Here is a 16,362-nt window from a genome sequence, read left to right on the forward strand (position 1 = left end):
CTACTTACTAGTTGGGCTACAAATACTAGCCTATAACTAATTAATAGGCCAGTGGTTATCAAACTGTGGGTCAGGACCCCCAGGGCATGGATGGTCCCCCCAAAAAGGCCAAACATTGGTCAAATACGATTTTGAAAATAGCCTATCTACAAGCTCTGGCCTGCTGCCTACAGTGCCTGGCAATATTTGGATTTATCTGTGGCACCAAGTCAAACAAAATGTAATGCTTTTCCAAGTGCTAATCAGGGTGGGCCAGTTCAAATACGGTTATTCTGGGGGGGTTGCTGGGGTGGATCAGGATGTGAGTTTTTGCCCGTCTTTATTTCCGGATCCTGTGGTCCTGCGACAAAATGGTTGACATTGCTGACATTAAAAATACACAAAAAAAGAAAGTCGTCCTTGGCAGAAAACGCCATTGGGGAAAAAAGTATGCAGAGTCATCCATGGCAGTGAATGAGTTTGCACACAAAAACAATCAGTATACAGTATAACAGGTATAGGAATTACACGCTGTAGTATCTAAAAAATAATTACGTGGTATCTTTCTCATGTTATATTATCCTCCATACACACACCAAAACCAGACACTATTACACATACAAAATGTATTTACCAGACATTACCACATAGCATTAAATCAAAGTAAAAATCAGATTTATTTATTATAATGAAGACAATACAATTAATTTACAGTAAATATAGTTTAAAATCATTTTATTATGTCAATGTCATCCTCCATCTTTGTGTAGGTGTGTGTTATTCGTATGACTTGTTGCTGGTGTTAGTGTGTGAGTGTGTCCGTCAGAGTGAGAGGTTGGCCTCTTCCTGCTTGGCCCTGCCGCTGCTCAGGCTGTGAATCATGGCGATCATGGCAGAGTGTTTGTTGAGCTCATCCTCTTTCTGCTTCAGCTTGACCTCTACCTGGCTTTTCTGCAGCTCCAGAGACGACGCCTGTCGATGGCCAAGAGATGTTAACAGACACCTGGGCTCGAGCCCTGGCTGCATGGGGCGTATAGCTGGACCAAACACTACCGGCATTATTGCACCGTTATATCTGTGCCTCTCCGTTGCTTTAAAACTAGAAACTCAAATTGCACTGGAACTCGGTTGGCAATGTTCTAATCTAAACACAAGCCTGTCACAACAATCTTGTGTTGTGTTCAAGTTCCGGGGATCCAGACTGACACAAACTTGCAACACTGGTGACTTGTAGTTTGCAAGAGGCTACACTTTAGATCTGAGGCAGATTTAAAAAAAAAACACCTTCTATATCCTGGCTATAACCTAAGTTTTCAGAAAATCTTCTATTTTCTCTCTATAAAAAAGAAAATGACACAGATGCTTTACTGGTTTTAAAGGTATAACAACGTAATGGGTTAAAGGTAGCTACTAGCTGCATAGTTCTCCTTTCAACACCTTAAAACAGTCTTTATTTCTAGTAGCGAACATATATAGTTTATTTTGACTGAAGTGTAAACATTGTGCAGCCGTTACAATGAGGAAACCACATGACATACAGTCACATTGCGCTAAGGAGAATCCTAACGCTATGAACCAGAGTCTGAGTGTATACTACAGCCAGCACTGCTGGAACAGGTGGTTAAATTATTACCTGGATATTGTGAGGAAATTGGGACGAAGGTATGGTTTTGCATAGCAATAGGTTGTGTTTATGAATGGTCACTAGAGAGATTTCAGGTGTACCTCGTGGCATGTGTGTGTGTGTGTGTGTGTGTGTGTGTGTGTGTGTGTGTGTGTGTGTGTGTGTGTGTGTGTGTGTGTGTGTTACCCTGATGCTGGCGTCCTTCCTCGCCTGCTCCGTTTTGTTCAGTTCCTTCCTCAGAACGTCCCCAGTTTCTTCCAGCTCTCTCTTCTCCCTCTCCTTTTCCTTTCCTCTGTCCTCCTCCGCTTGCAGTTCCTGCTTCAGACCTGACAGCCGCGGAGGAAGAAGGAGCGGGATTAGATACGCCGCATCAACAGACAACAGCACAGCGCTCAGCCAAAGATGGAAGAGTATGTATACAAGTAACAGTAGAGACAGTTAACCCATTGAGCTTGTAGATCTGCTAATTTTAAGGTTGTGAACATTTGTGCAAATCTTTGAATAAAACTTTGAACAAACATTTTTAACTCAAATCTTTGCTTCTAATATTTTGAGATTGGGGTCCACAGCCAAACACATATAATTATAGTGGTCCTTGACATGAACAAGTTTGAGAACCACTGACAGAAACAAAAGGTTTTTCAGGAAACCGATTTGGAAGACATATTGTAGAATCGGCCTCAGGTTTTAAGACAGATATCTATATACTGAATTGTCACTGCATTGAATATTGAATTTACAGTACAAAATAAAAAGGGAGACACAGAACCATAACCCAACCCTGACAACACACAGCTGACCACACTGTTGGTGTCACGACTGACCTGCAATGTCACCGTCTCTCTGCTGCAGGTCAGACTGGAGGACCTCGATCTTCTTCTGTCTGTCCTCCAACGCAGACACCGTCCTGAGGGAGAGACGTGTCAAACAGGAAGAGACGAGAACAATAAAACAGTAATGTCAGAGATTGAGCACAGATTTCATGCTCAAATGATTTAAGAGTGTGTGTGTGTGTGTGTGTGTGTGTGTGTGTGTGTGTGTGTGTGTGTGTGTGTGTGTGTGTGTGTGTGTGTGACTGTGTGTGTGTGTGTGTGTGTGTGTGTGTGTTGTCTTCACTTGTCGTGTTGCTTCCGCAGAGTCTCATGGTTCTTCTTCAGCGTGTCGTTCTGTTTGGTGAGGGAGATGTGAGCTGCCTGCAGCTCCTTCAACCGACACTCGCTGTCATTAAATCTGCAAAGACCACATCAAAACCTTATTTTTACAGCTGCAATACATAATAGTGTGTGTGTGTGTGTGTGTGTGTGTGTGTGTGTGTGTGTTTGTGTGAGACACTGAAAATTACAATGAAATGTATTTGGTAAATACTGTTATTTTCCGCTTCATTACAAACGGGTCAGTGTAGAGCACTGGTTCTCAAAATGGGGGTCCCCAGGGGTTTGACAAATCTTATCATTGTACATGGGGCCCCACTGCCAAATACATATGAATGTGAGGCTCCTTGCTAAAGCACCACCGGCGTAGAGAGAGAGAGATAGAGGCTGACCTGGTTAACAGGGTGCTGTATGCTCCTTTGAGGGCCTGGAGTTCCTGGGAGTCCCGCTGCAGTCTGCTGTTGTGCTGCAGCAGGTCCTCCATGTCGGCCTTGGCGCGCTCCACGTCCACTACCTGGGCCGCCACCACTGCCTGCAGGTCCTCCCGACCACGCTCCGCCTCCTTCAGCAGGCCGCCCAGCTTACGAGCCTGGAAGATGTGTCGGGGCAGAAACCACTTATCTCCATGTTCTTGACTTTTTGTGTTTTTCTTCTCTTTTTTCGTAAATTAACGGCCTACTTGATCATACTACAGCGTCACACAAAGTAACACAAGCAGCCATATGGCAGTTCCCTATTGCAACATCCATTGTCCTGCCTCTGAGATGCACCAGACTGGCCTGCTAGAGGCACTGTTGGAACTGCCTTCTGATCCATTTCGGTGTGTTATTGTCTTAATAATATCCCACCCGAGAGCAGGCGTGTGTGTGTGTGTGTGTGTGTGTGTGTGTGTTACCTCAGCTTCGGCCTGTGCCCGCTGAAAGCGGTTCTGAGCAATGAGCCGGTCAGCCTGAGAGAGGGCCATGGCCTTGGCCTCCAACAGGTCCTGCAGACGACTCTCTTTCGACTGAAAGGAGAGAGAGAGAGAGAGAGAGAGAGAGAGAGAGAGAGAGAGAGAGAGATGGAAAAAGAAAGAGAGGGACATTTAAAAAAAAAAAAAGGTGAGAGGATGATGATGAGAGGAAGACAGACAGACAGTGATTAGTTAATGGTTAACCACACACACACACACACACACACACACACACACACACACACAGTTTAGAACTGCACTCCACCTACCGCCATAGAAGAGAGCTTCTCCTCATACATATCGATGATCTGGGACACGTGCACGTCTTCCTGCAGCTGCAGAAGAACATTAGCAGAGAGCAGACAAAATGCATTACACTATGAGCAGATGCATGATTCAAGGGCCATCTTCTGTCTATCCCCACATGGAAACAGATTAGATTGGGTGATGGAATAACATACTAGTTCTTCAGCTCTGATAGAATTGTGTGAATGTAGTTTACGTTACCACTGAGCACATCCGCTCAGAATCACTTTTCCTGAATTTGCATTTCATTCCCACATTATTTCCAGGCAGGCCTACAGTATATACCTGCATCCAAAATGCACATTATCGTCCAACACACCTCCATGCCATTCTGGATTCTCTCAATGAGGCTGTTGACACTTTTGTTGTAATTCTTGGGTGAATCCGACATGCTTGTATTTGTCCAGACGGGCGAGACGTCCTGCACAGCGACGCGCTTCATGGACCCCTCAGCATCCCTCTGGCAATAAGCATTGTTGGCAGCCATGCTTTCCCCTAGACTTCAACAGAAACACTTTGTTGCTATTGGGTGACTGAATGGAATACAGAGGTAACGCGCCAAATTTAAATAATGGCATTGTGTATGACCATGTGTATGCACAGGGCATGTCTAATGTCTCACTTACACCAGCAAGGGGAAATCTGGCAAAGGTGTGGCTTCAAACAACAAAGATAGGCCACATTGTACTCGCTCCCTGTGATTGGACGTCAGGGCCAGAGATAAAGGGGTCACCATCCTTTGGTCCTGTTCAGAGAGAGACACATAGAGAGAGACCGAGATGAAGAAATATAACACTTTGGCCTGGGCCATGGCTCAGTGGTCCAGGCACCTTAGCTGGTAATCCAGTCTGGCAGTGTGCCGCGGGTTCGACTCCTGATCCCGACGGCCTTTACTGCATGTCTTCCCCCATCTCTCTCAGGTTACTGTCTGTCCCTCCATAAATAAATAAATAAAAGGCGAAAGCCACAAAACATTAAAAAAAAAAGAAAACGTTGTTTACCCAGGAATTAGAGAACAGGAGGTCCTCCTACAGGCCTCTAACACCCAAGGTAGCCTTTGTAATTATTTTGTTAAGTTAATCTGTCTTTATATTTTGCGATATCTTGTGTGCAAGTGAAGATTTTGACCTTGGTGGTGCTAGAGGAAAGAACCACTGTGGGACCACAAAAATCTGTGGTTCATGCCTTGGGAAATGATCACATTAAATAAAAGATGAGGAACAGTTACTAGCTAGGGATGAACTGGTAAGAAATCAATCATCATTTCCCAAACACATGTATGCTATTGCTCTGTTTTCTACCTGTCCTCAAAACGAGCATGACAGTGTAATCAAAATAATAATGGTCAGATCGAGTCTGACCATGACAAGCAAAGTTCACCATAGACTGGACCACCACGACGTCATGCCATGCTCGTTTGAGCATAGCCACCTAGCCACAGGCTAACAACACTGAGAATTGTTTTGACGTGAGGGGAGGGGAGGCGGCTATCAGATCAGACGACCCAAACATTTTCTAACAGCGAATAATAATAATATCACCGTCAATCCAGAGCTGTAGAGTAGGAGAGTTGTGACAAGTCAAAGAGAAGTGCAAAAGAAGTGTTAAGACACACAAAATAGGGCCCAGAGAGTCTAGTGTAAACCTACCTGCAGGATTTTGTAGAAGCTAGTCTCCATGTCTTTCACCTGCTGTTTCATTTTGCTCATCAACTCCAGAGTCTTCAGGATAGCCTCAGCACACACCTGGCTGAAACACAAAAATTACAGTTCATCTAATCCTGTGTTGTTGCCACACTATTGAGTAGTGGTAGTATAGTGATTCACATTAGGAGAGACAAGGAGGGACAAGATCAGGAATGTACTTTTTTTTCTGGGGAACTCCTGGAACCCCCCGAAGACCCCACTTTGAGAAGCACTTCCCTAAAGAATCGTGGAGTTAGCTATCTCTAAACATGAAAAAACTACACTAAGAAATGTGTGTTTTCTGGAGTTTCTTTGATGTTGTCTAGGTATTAAGTTATCTCTGATATACATTTGAACAAGTTTGTGGCCAAAGCTTCGGTCAGCGTGGTGCAGCAAGCTGTTAAGCAGACTTGTTTTTTATACACTATGTGGGTGACATGACTGGATAAAGGAGTTTAAAATAAATTAAAAAAATTAATTGAACCCTCATTTTAATGAGGGTTCAATTTATTGTTCATCTTGAACTCAACAGTAAACAAAAATGGATGCTCTGAATCACTGACAGTGTTGAATATGTATTTTTAAATTCTCCACCTGCAATTAAAATAATAATTTGAAACATCATGTTGTTGGCATCGTTTTGAGTCACTCAGCACCGATATGCTAGTTAACACATAGAATGTAGAGAACATGGAATGAATCCAAGAACACAGCTGTGAGAAGAACATCACCTGAGGTCATCGCCTGTACCAGGAGAGGGACCGCTGAACGGGCTGCTGTTTTGGCTGCACGAGAGCAGCGATTCAACCAGTGATAGGCAGAGCGGAGCACTCAACTGGTGCGCAACCAGACACCTGGTGGAGTCCTCATCACACAGGAGTGGAGCAGTTAAGGCTTTAAGACACGTGGGCGGACACACACGCACACACCCAAAATGACCAACACAAGGAAACACAGACAGATCAGATGCATGGTCATTGGTCAGTTGGTCACACATCATGTACCACTGAAAAGTGGTAAGCTACAAACACACAGTGGAGTGAAAATCAGGTGAGTGGACACGTAAAGGATATCCAGCAGTAGGTCAATAACGCGGGAGAAGAGTGTGCAGCATTTCCTCATCTGAACATCTCCCTGTGAGGAGTCAACGCCGAGTTTCAATAGACCCAACACCACAGGGACCAGCATCTCCACAAAGCTTAACACACACGCTGACACACTCTCTGCTTCAAGTGCTTCCTAGGGAGAGAGAGATACAGTACAAACAGATGGGATAGAGAGAAAAGAGGGAAGAGAGAGACAGGGGAGAAAAATAAACAGAATAACTTAAGGTAGGGACAGAAGTTGACAATTATTGAATTACCGCATTACAGTTACAATGTTCAATTGAGAGAGGACTGAAAACAAAGGAATTTGTCATTTCACGTTTTAGCTGTCTAGTCACTAGTTGGTGTTTGCATACAGTTAACAGGCAGGGATTCCATATTTTACTGGAGGACATTATGATAGGACACAGCTGTTGTAGGGTCGGAACCTCTCAGACCTTTCACACGATGCTTTCTCCAACCGGATGACTTATAGGGGATTTAGGGGAGTTTTAGCATGGTGTCGTCTTTCCATTCCACCAAGGGACATTTAGGTGTGACATCAATGAGTTCAAGTCAAGTGATTTCAACAGGTCAACAGGTTTTTGACAATATGCATTACAGCCAGTAGTACGTTTTTAATCGAGAATATATGAAAGTTTAACTTTTTGAATTTGTTGAGTCAAAACTCAGAAGTGGACGGGAGCTTTGGCTAGGTATCTTCCGTATACTTATGGTCAACATGACACCTCAAATAATAACTCCCAGAGTGCAGCAGCAAGATGGATGCTCATTTACCCCAGTAGGAACACCTGAAAAGGTTTGAAGGAGTGTTCAGTCAAACAAAACACCAGAGAGAAGAAGCAAAAACTTGTCTTGGGTTCCAATTCCAAAGATGCCAATGGTTGGTGATTGTTTTGTTTATTTACAGTCATGATGTTTGCATGCTGCTTGTGTTTAAGAGTCTTGCCGTATTAATAGACTGGGTGGCGGTCCTAGAGTACCTTTTTCAGACACCAGATGAGGGTGTCGGCGATTAATGAGTTAATCTTAGTTTTTTTTGTCTTTGAAGGTTTACAACCTGATAATTGACTGACCAATAAACAGAGAAAGCAAACATATCACAAAGTTGTAAAAATTTAAAGTTGATTGGCCAGAAGATCGAGTTGTTTCCTTATGTCCTTTGGAGGTGAACTGAAGTAGAACTTGACAGTTATAAGCCACTGTGACTGGACTCGAGGATAAACGGCTTCAGATCCAGAAACAAGCTGTTGACGCAGAGAAGATGTCCTGGGGGCTGTTCACACCTGAGACACAGCTGTCTCTTCTGTATGTCACACAGCTCGCAATGCATTTCCAATGGGAGTCACATGCAACAAGGTTGTGTCATCAAACCACATGACTCCCATTGGAAATGCATTGCGAGCTGTGCGACACACAGAAGAGACAGGACACACCCGAGGAGACAGCTGTGTCTCAGGTGTGAACTGAACGGCCCCCTGGGGAAGTAAGTCGGTCAAGCAAAAAGGAGGTCCACTTATCCAACCACATTTCAAGAGGAGCAAACAGCATGCTTCAATAGGAGTTAAAGGAGTTCACTAAAGAAAATGAACTTTTCCCACGATATTTTCTTTTTTTTAAAGAATGATCTGTACTGTATGTAGGTCCCTGTCATACCTCTAGTAGCTCATTCAATAGTTGCAGGGCCTGGAGACGGCAGCTTTCTGCTCCTTCCACAGGTGAGCTCAGCCACTGGACTAGAGCTAGCCCAGGCTCCGCCTTCTGTCCAGTGTCCGGCCCCACCCCCTGTCTCCGACCGGCAGCTCTGAGTTTAGGCCCCACTGGTTTGAACATCACTTCACATAGAAGAGAGCGGAGTCCTGACACACTGCACACAGCCAAGAGCAGCTCCAACACCTAGTGACACAATCACATGTATCTCAATTAAAGGCACCCAAATTATGATGGATTGATAATACAAAAAATTATAATTAAGACGCATTAATAATTATAAATATAATACTAATCAAATATAGCAATACTACTTTTTGTCTTGATTCTCACCTTGGCTGCAGAGTCTGGGTCATTTCCATGCAGCAGGCCCAAAACTTGAGACACACATGCAGTGAAATGTTCATACCTAGAGAGACAGAAATGTTATATATATATAATATATATAAAGCATAACAATAAAGACAATGAATGCATATGTTTTAGCTGTGCATGTGTACCTGGTGAGATAATCAGCTATCTTGTGATTCTTTAGTAGGTCAACCAAGAGGTCAACTGCATACTTCCGTGTCAGAGTGCCATCGCCGTTGATGATGATGTTGAAAACAAGCTGGAAAGTCTGGTGGATGTTCTTTGCATCAAATAGCTAAAAGCCAAACACAAAAAATATTTATTACAATGTTAAAAACGAATAAGTCAACCTACTGTACTTAGCAATAAGTGTTTTAGCACCCAGAAATGGAAGCTGAAAACTAGCTTCAGTGGTTGTCATAGTTTGTTTATGGTGCTTTTCTATAGCAGATTTCACCATGTTTGTGACCGAGTGTTTGCTCCGAGAGTAAAGAAATAGAAACAAATGGAACCTTACAGCATGCCATAGTTTCTTTTGAATATTGTTAATCTATTGCAATCATAAATAATATAGCAGTAGGTGGTGAAAAGTTTGGATTTGGACTACAATTTGTTTGTCTAGTCTATCAACATAGGTTTAGTGAATTATTTGAGTTTCAGTCCACGTACAGTAGCATGTTTCCACACAGGGCTAGTTTGGGTATTTGTTATTTTAGCCATGTTCATCCTGGCATTGAATGTTGCTATTATTATGAATACAAATGTCACTATTATTTAGGGTTAGGGTTAACAACAATGTAACATTTTATTGCATTAATTTAATTCTGAGTCTTTGTTGTACCATAATCAGACCCAAAGCAAACTGCTGAAATGAGGCAAGCCGATACCACATGTTGAAAAGTGCCATTAGAGACTAATAAATTGCCCAATCTAAACAATAATGAGAAATCACCAAAAATGTGGTTCAGATAAATCCCTTGGTGTGTGTCACCCACCTTTTCTCCAACCTTTTCATTGAGTGTGAGGCTGCCCAGTATAGACAGAGTGAACACCACCACAGTCAGACGTTTGTGATCGAGAAAGTTGATCAAAGTACGGTAGAACTGCTTCACATTGTCCTGCAAAGTACATACATACACATAAAGTACATACATACACATAAACAACGAGATGAGAAATTAATCCTGACAGCCGACAACGAATCGCTATAGTCAGATGACCGGATAGCTCCGCCTACCAATCGCCTGGATACATTTCAATTCATTGTATGGACGGAACCAGTGTCAAAGCTACGCCCACTGTTTCTTTTTTTAGGACACTGACCTCTGCTCAGATTAGGAAGGACTACCCTCAGTCCTTCGAATTTTCTCTGCAAGGCAGGGATTTTATTAAATCTCCAAATTATTACCACCCACCTCTAGCCCATGAAGAATGCCAACGACACCAAACCTATCAGTAGGCAGAGATCATTGAATGTCAGGCTACAATGCGAGACAGGTGATGCGGCTAATTGTTCTCATACCAGACAGTGATTCCACAACAAACAACGCATTAGGAAGAGGTTCCAGTCTAAAAAAAAAACATCTAGCCTATCAAATAGAAAGTGGCAGATTTAGGAAATGTGCCAGCCACTTGGCCTCTAGACGAGGTTAGTGTCGTGTCATTTATTAGTTCCTATTCCTATGCTGCTACTAACATCTATGCATGATTATATTCATGCCATCAAGATTATTTAGTACGTTGTACGCTTGTGTTCAATGACAAAATGAAATCATTCAGCCATTCGTCATATCCAAAGACACAGTGACAGTGACACACACACACACAGCTTCAGAATTGTCTTTGTGAAGCTGCATCTTATATTAGGTGGTACTAGAGACTCACCAGGGACTTGATCTGATTCTGTATTGAGGGGTTGTAGCGACACAGGTTGGCCATGAGTCCCAGGCATGGCAAAATGATGTCATCGTTGGATTGACTGGATTGACTGTGGTAAGGAACATAAAGCAATCGTGTGTGTAACAAACAGTACAGGCCAACATCCACTTGGCAATCAATGACACATTAATCTCATCTTGCCATCAAGATAACGTATTAGGAGTAGAGATGTAGTGATACAATTATTTCCTTCCCAATACCGATTCCGATTCCCATAACTTGCACATCGGTCAATAGAGCGTCTCAGTCCCTCCCCCTTTCAGAACGACGAGTGGCCCAGGAAATGAAATGCAATGCATTTCTCCCATAGGATTTTCTTTAAGTATTTATTTAAAGACGGTTACGCCACGGACAAAGCCAACTCGGATCGTGACAAATCATGACAATGAACACAATATTTTGGGCCGATCAAATCATTAGAAAGAAGAAAATAAAGGCAGGAGACAACACTATTTGTTTTGTTTTTCTTCTTATAAATTATTTGATCGGCCCAAAACATTGTGTTCATTGTCATGATTTGTCATGATCCGAGTTGGCTTTGTCCGCGACGTAACCGTCTTTAAATAAATACTTAAAGAAAATCCTATGGGAGAAATGCATTGCCTTTCATTTCCTGGGCCACTCGTTGTTCTGAAAGGGGGAGGGTCTGCGACGCTCTATACCACTGTAATTTTTTATTATTTATAGTTATTTATAACTTCAGAGTATTATTGACAATGATAATAAGTAATTCAGTTATATAAAATGAAAAATAATGTCAGGTAATGTAAATTCCACATACAATACATAATAAAAAAGATATATAAATGTGATAAACACGGGGGAAAAAAACAGTTAAACAATGACAAATGTGAACAGACAAACAAAACAAAGACAACAGGACAGACACTCTTGCTCTCAAACTTTTCCAACATGTTGTTGTAAATTAAGTAAATTACAGACATTCTTTTTTAAATAAGAAAAAATAAAATAAAGAAAAAACACTCAGTTCCTTTTTTTCCTTTTCTTTCTTTCTATTGTGCTATCTATTGTGTAGGAGGGGTTAGTGTGCACCTATTGAAATATTCAATGAAGGGTTGCCATGTCTGGTAGAATCTATCTTCACTCCCTCTCAATTCAAACTTAATATTTTCCAATTGTAAGTAGTGCATAACATCTCTCATAAGTGAAGTGTGAGTCGGAGATTTATACCACTGTAATTTAAACAAATCCAGGAAAGTGGTTCTCAAAGTGGGTTCCTTGAGTGGGTTCAAAATGGACCTTAAATGGAACCAAATGGGTCCTTACGGGTCCATTTGGTTCCATTTGTACTGTAGGTTTGAGAACCACTGATCTAGGAATAAATCCAAATTAAATTCATAATTGTTAGTGCAGCTACAAGTTGGTAAAATAATAACCTAAATAGTAATAGTATAAAACAGTCATGCAAGTGAATATGACTAAATGAAAAGTGAAAAAAGACGTATCGTAATGGCATAGACTGGCATACTCGCCGATTCTGCAATCAATGACATTTTAATCTCATCTCGTCATCAATATATTGTTATTAGGAGGAGGCTTGTTACTTACATGTTTGTCATCAGAAAAGATATAAGCTCATGGATGTAATTTGTAGAGTGGAATATCCGTGTGTTGTAGGTCAGTTTCTGCAGCAACTGCAAACACTGAAAATCGCAAAAAAAACAAACATATTGTGATATGTCTATTATAAATCAATAGACGTGTGTAACGTCTACATTGGCAGCACAGAGATCAAATAATAACTGAAGCTTTTTAGTAGGGGGAATTAAGCTCAACAAATTGTCAAATCGTTACGTGGCGGATACAAGCACCAAATTTGGTACACACATTCTTTAGGGTGTATCTCACCAATTCAGACCTATGAAAGGCTTTTAAAAATGGAAAATCCAAAATGACCTACAGAAATGACCCACGATTCGCAAAAGATTCTGACTGATTGTGCGAATTATCTCTTTTACATTTTTTTTTATTTTTTTTATAAAGTATATTTATTGGGTTTTTTTTTTTTTTTAAGACAAACAGACATTATACAACAAGAACATAACAAATAAAAGAAAATAAAGACAAAAACAAAAACAGCTCAGGCACAACAGTGTTATAAATAAAAGGATGAGTATACAAAGACATGACAAGGACAAGGACAATGAACCATAATGACAAGTGGCTTTTGAATTCAGGAAATACAGTACAAATATTAAAAAGGCAGACAACAGTTATCATAGGCACAAAGTAACTAGGGTTGGTACGGAAAACCTCCAAGTATCGTGGCAGACAGTGTGGTTCCAATATGATTCAAATAAGGGTCCCAAATTTTGTAGAAAGTGTCCAATTTAGAATGCAGCATGCAAGTAATGTATTCACAAGGAATACAGTCCATTATAATGTTATGCCATGATTTCTTTGATGGAGCAAGATCCAAAACAAAAGAATATTTTTTCTAGCAGCAAACGTTAATAAGTTGAACAACCTCTTATGTTTGTCATCAATGACATGATCATCCGGAAGACCAAGTAAAAGACACAACGGATCTAAATCGATCGAGACACCAAAAATAACAGAGAGTTCTGACACAATGTCATACCAATAGTTCTGAAGCTTCACACAGGACCAAAGACAGTGAACATAATTACCAATCTCTGTCTTGCACTTAAAGCAAAATGGGGACGCACTGACATCCATTTTGTTCTTGAGAGCAGGAGTTATATGTATACGATGTAATATTCTGAACTGGATGGATTTAGTTCGGTTACAAACTGAAATCTGTTTCGCATAGGCCCACATATTTGCCCAGCCCTCATCATGAATAGAGACATCCAGATCTTTTTCCCAGGACTGCTTAGTGGTCTGAGAGGATATAGATGAGTGGGAATTCAATACGTCACTACATTTTTTGGAATAGACTAATAGTAAAGGGGGAAACTGAAAGAAAGAAACTCATGACACTTACTTGCAGTACGAGCGGTTGTGTAGGTGTGGCGCTGTGGCAGTGAATGACGGAGGACAGACTGCTGGTTAGATTGTAGCTGCTGTGGAGCATCAATCTGCTCTCATCATCACAAGCTGAGGGAAACACAACCAGGGTCACAAACTAGCACGACACACACACACACACACACACACACATAACACAAACCAATAATTATATTTTACGTTTTTTTATTTTAAGGTGCAATCTGTTTTGATAGTGTGTTGTCATGTGAAGATGATTGTGGGCACTACTTAATGACGTATCGTGTGACACTGTCATTACTAGTGGACCCTGATGAAGGCCTCTGGCACAAAACTCATTGGTCACCTGTGGGTTTTTTTTAAACGTCCTTGCTTTTTCTATGGAATAAATAAATGTCTACTTTAACTGAACAGTACACGCCTCACCACCTTATTCTTTTCCACTGTGATGCCTACAAAGGAAAAATGTACTCAGAACTCTTGTTCTGAAACTAATCCCTTTTCAAAGAGTACCCATGCAGCATTTATTCATAGTTCATCCATTTATCATTCCTGAATAAGCCAATAATTGTTGACTTCATGTTCCTGGTCAGCTCGTCTACCGACTCTACCAGCTGTATTGATAAAAAGTAAACCCATGATCTTCCTTTGTATTCATACATATCGTTGCCATTGTTGGGTGGCAAACCTTGTATGTCCAAAACCGTTCGTTTTTTTAGAACACAAGTTAATCAGAGAACTAGATGAGGTATAGCAGACAATCCAAGTTAAAGGGATAGTTCATCCACCAAATTACCTTTGTCCCCTATCGATTACTCAACCCATGGAGACTTGAACCAGCAGTGGTTCCCTACAGAGACACAAAGGAGACTCTTTGGCCCCTTTTCCAGTTCCACCGGAGATGAACCAGTTTGTTCTTTTGTCTCCATAGGGAATCACTGTTAAATAAGTAATCGATAGGAAAAAGGGTATTTTTGGGGGATGAACTATCCCGTAAGGATGTAAACGGTACCTAGTTGTGCCAACAGGAAGATGATGGTGCCTGTGAGGGCTGGACTGCAGTTCGGGTCCCCCGCCACCTCCACCAAGCCACTCACACACTCACTGGGCAGCACCTGGCCTGAGGACAGCAGATGCTGACATTTCAGCTCTGACAGCTCCTGCAAATGAACACACACACACACACACACACACACACACACACACACACACACACACACACACACACACAAATTACAATAGGCCTACTGATTTTTAATTCCGTGACCCAGGTAAAGCCTACTACAACTAGGACATCGTCTATAGAGAAGACAGGGAGACTCACCTCCACTTGCTTCTGGAGTTGGCTGGTGCTTTGTGTTGACTTGTTGTCTCTGTACTGCTGGATGGCCAGCAGCAGAGACTTTAAACAAGTCCTTACGTCCATCACAACTGTGTGTGTCAAGAACAGCCGATCTAAACACAACAAAACAAAAATGGATGGCTGTGGTTTTCTCTTATATTAATTACTCGACCTGCATGTGCGTGAGCCGTGAGACGGATATCATCCAGTGTTAACTGTTAAGCAAGCACGCAGCTGCTTCTGATAGTCAGGAAGAATGGAATAGAACAAAAATGGATGGCTACTGTGGTTCTCTCTTGAAAAAAAAACAACTAAAAACGTCAAATGGAAATGGTGCTCTAAATAATGATCAATCGTTCCCTAGCTATACCCAATTTCACTTCATAAGCACCTAGATATAACATGAAATGAGTTTGGTTTGTTGACAAATTTCTGTTGTTCCTGTCAAAAGCTAAAGGTGCCGGATACAGACTAGTCCGCCCTCGTCATGTACCATGGCTAGATACAGACATACAGATACAGTTGTGCCGGCTAACCGTTAGCTGTTTTGTCTGTCCTGATTATCAGGCGTTGTTACAAAAGTTTAATGCCATGTTATATACCTTGGCTTTAGTGAGTCGTGCAACCTTACGTTACTTTTCTTCGTCCACTGCCTTTTTAAACAGTATGAGAGAATGAAGTGAAAACAAAACAAATAGCAGCGACTTCCTCCCGCTTCCAATTCGAACGTGAAGGAAGTTGGAACGGTCCATGATGTCCCAGAGCAGGGGGGTGCACCGGTGCACAGCAGAGCCATAAAACAGAGTTACGACATTGAGGGGGGAGAAAACCTTAGAGTATATATAACTCTATGGAGAAAACAGCCCGGTCACGTGGTTCAACTTCTATTCGCCAATAAAAGTCTATGTAGAAGAGCCGCCATTGGCATTGGACTGGCCCCATGATTGATTGATTGATTGATGGATTGACAGTTTGCAGAATTACAGTACATTTCAACTAAGTACAACTCAATACAAAAACTGTTAACAGTGAGTGGACGACACCATAAAGCATTACACTTGTTTACATTAGGGCCCACCATTTTCAATTCATCAAAACATTTACAGAGGTACGAATATACACAACTGTATAGTCAAAAATAAATCATCATAGGAGGTAAAAAGGGAAAAGAAACATATACAGTGAGGGGAAACGGGTAGGTGGGGATTCAGATTTTACGGGGGCCAGTTTCGAATTGCAGCCGTCCGT

The 16,362-nt window shown here is 41.7% G+C and overlaps 1 protein-coding gene across 1 annotated transcript; it reads right to left on the reverse strand.

The window, feature by feature from the left end:
- Positions 1-500: 500 nt before the first annotated feature.
- cip2a (cellular inhibitor of PP2A) lies at positions 501-15,853 on the reverse strand. The gene is made up of 22 exons (XM_080793462.1): positions 15,717-15,853; positions 15,097-15,227; positions 14,785-14,932; positions 13,771-13,883; positions 12,372-12,466; positions 10,749-10,851; positions 9,860-9,982; positions 9,014-9,159; positions 8,847-8,922; positions 8,460-8,699; positions 6,771-6,936; positions 6,429-6,576; positions 5,662-5,761; positions 4,639-4,757; positions 4,332-4,512; positions 3,976-4,041; positions 3,650-3,760; positions 3,147-3,343; positions 2,720-2,833; positions 2,428-2,510; positions 1,790-1,929; positions 501-951 (listed from the first exon to the last, which is right to left on the reverse strand). The coding sequence occupies exons 2-22, from the start codon at positions 15,196-15,198 to the stop codon at positions 802-804; spliced, it is 2,721 nt and encodes a 906-aa protein (XP_080649588.1). The 5' UTR covers positions 15,199-15,227; positions 15,717-15,853; the 3' UTR covers positions 501-801.
- Between the last annotated feature and the right edge of the window lie 509 nt (positions 15,854-16,362).

Source organism: Protomyctophum bolini (genome assembly GCF_963924005.1).
Source record: "Protomyctophum bolini genome assembly, chromosome: 21".
Classification (NCBI taxonomy): Eukaryota; Metazoa; Chordata; class Actinopteri; order Myctophiformes; family Myctophidae; genus Protomyctophum; species Protomyctophum bolini.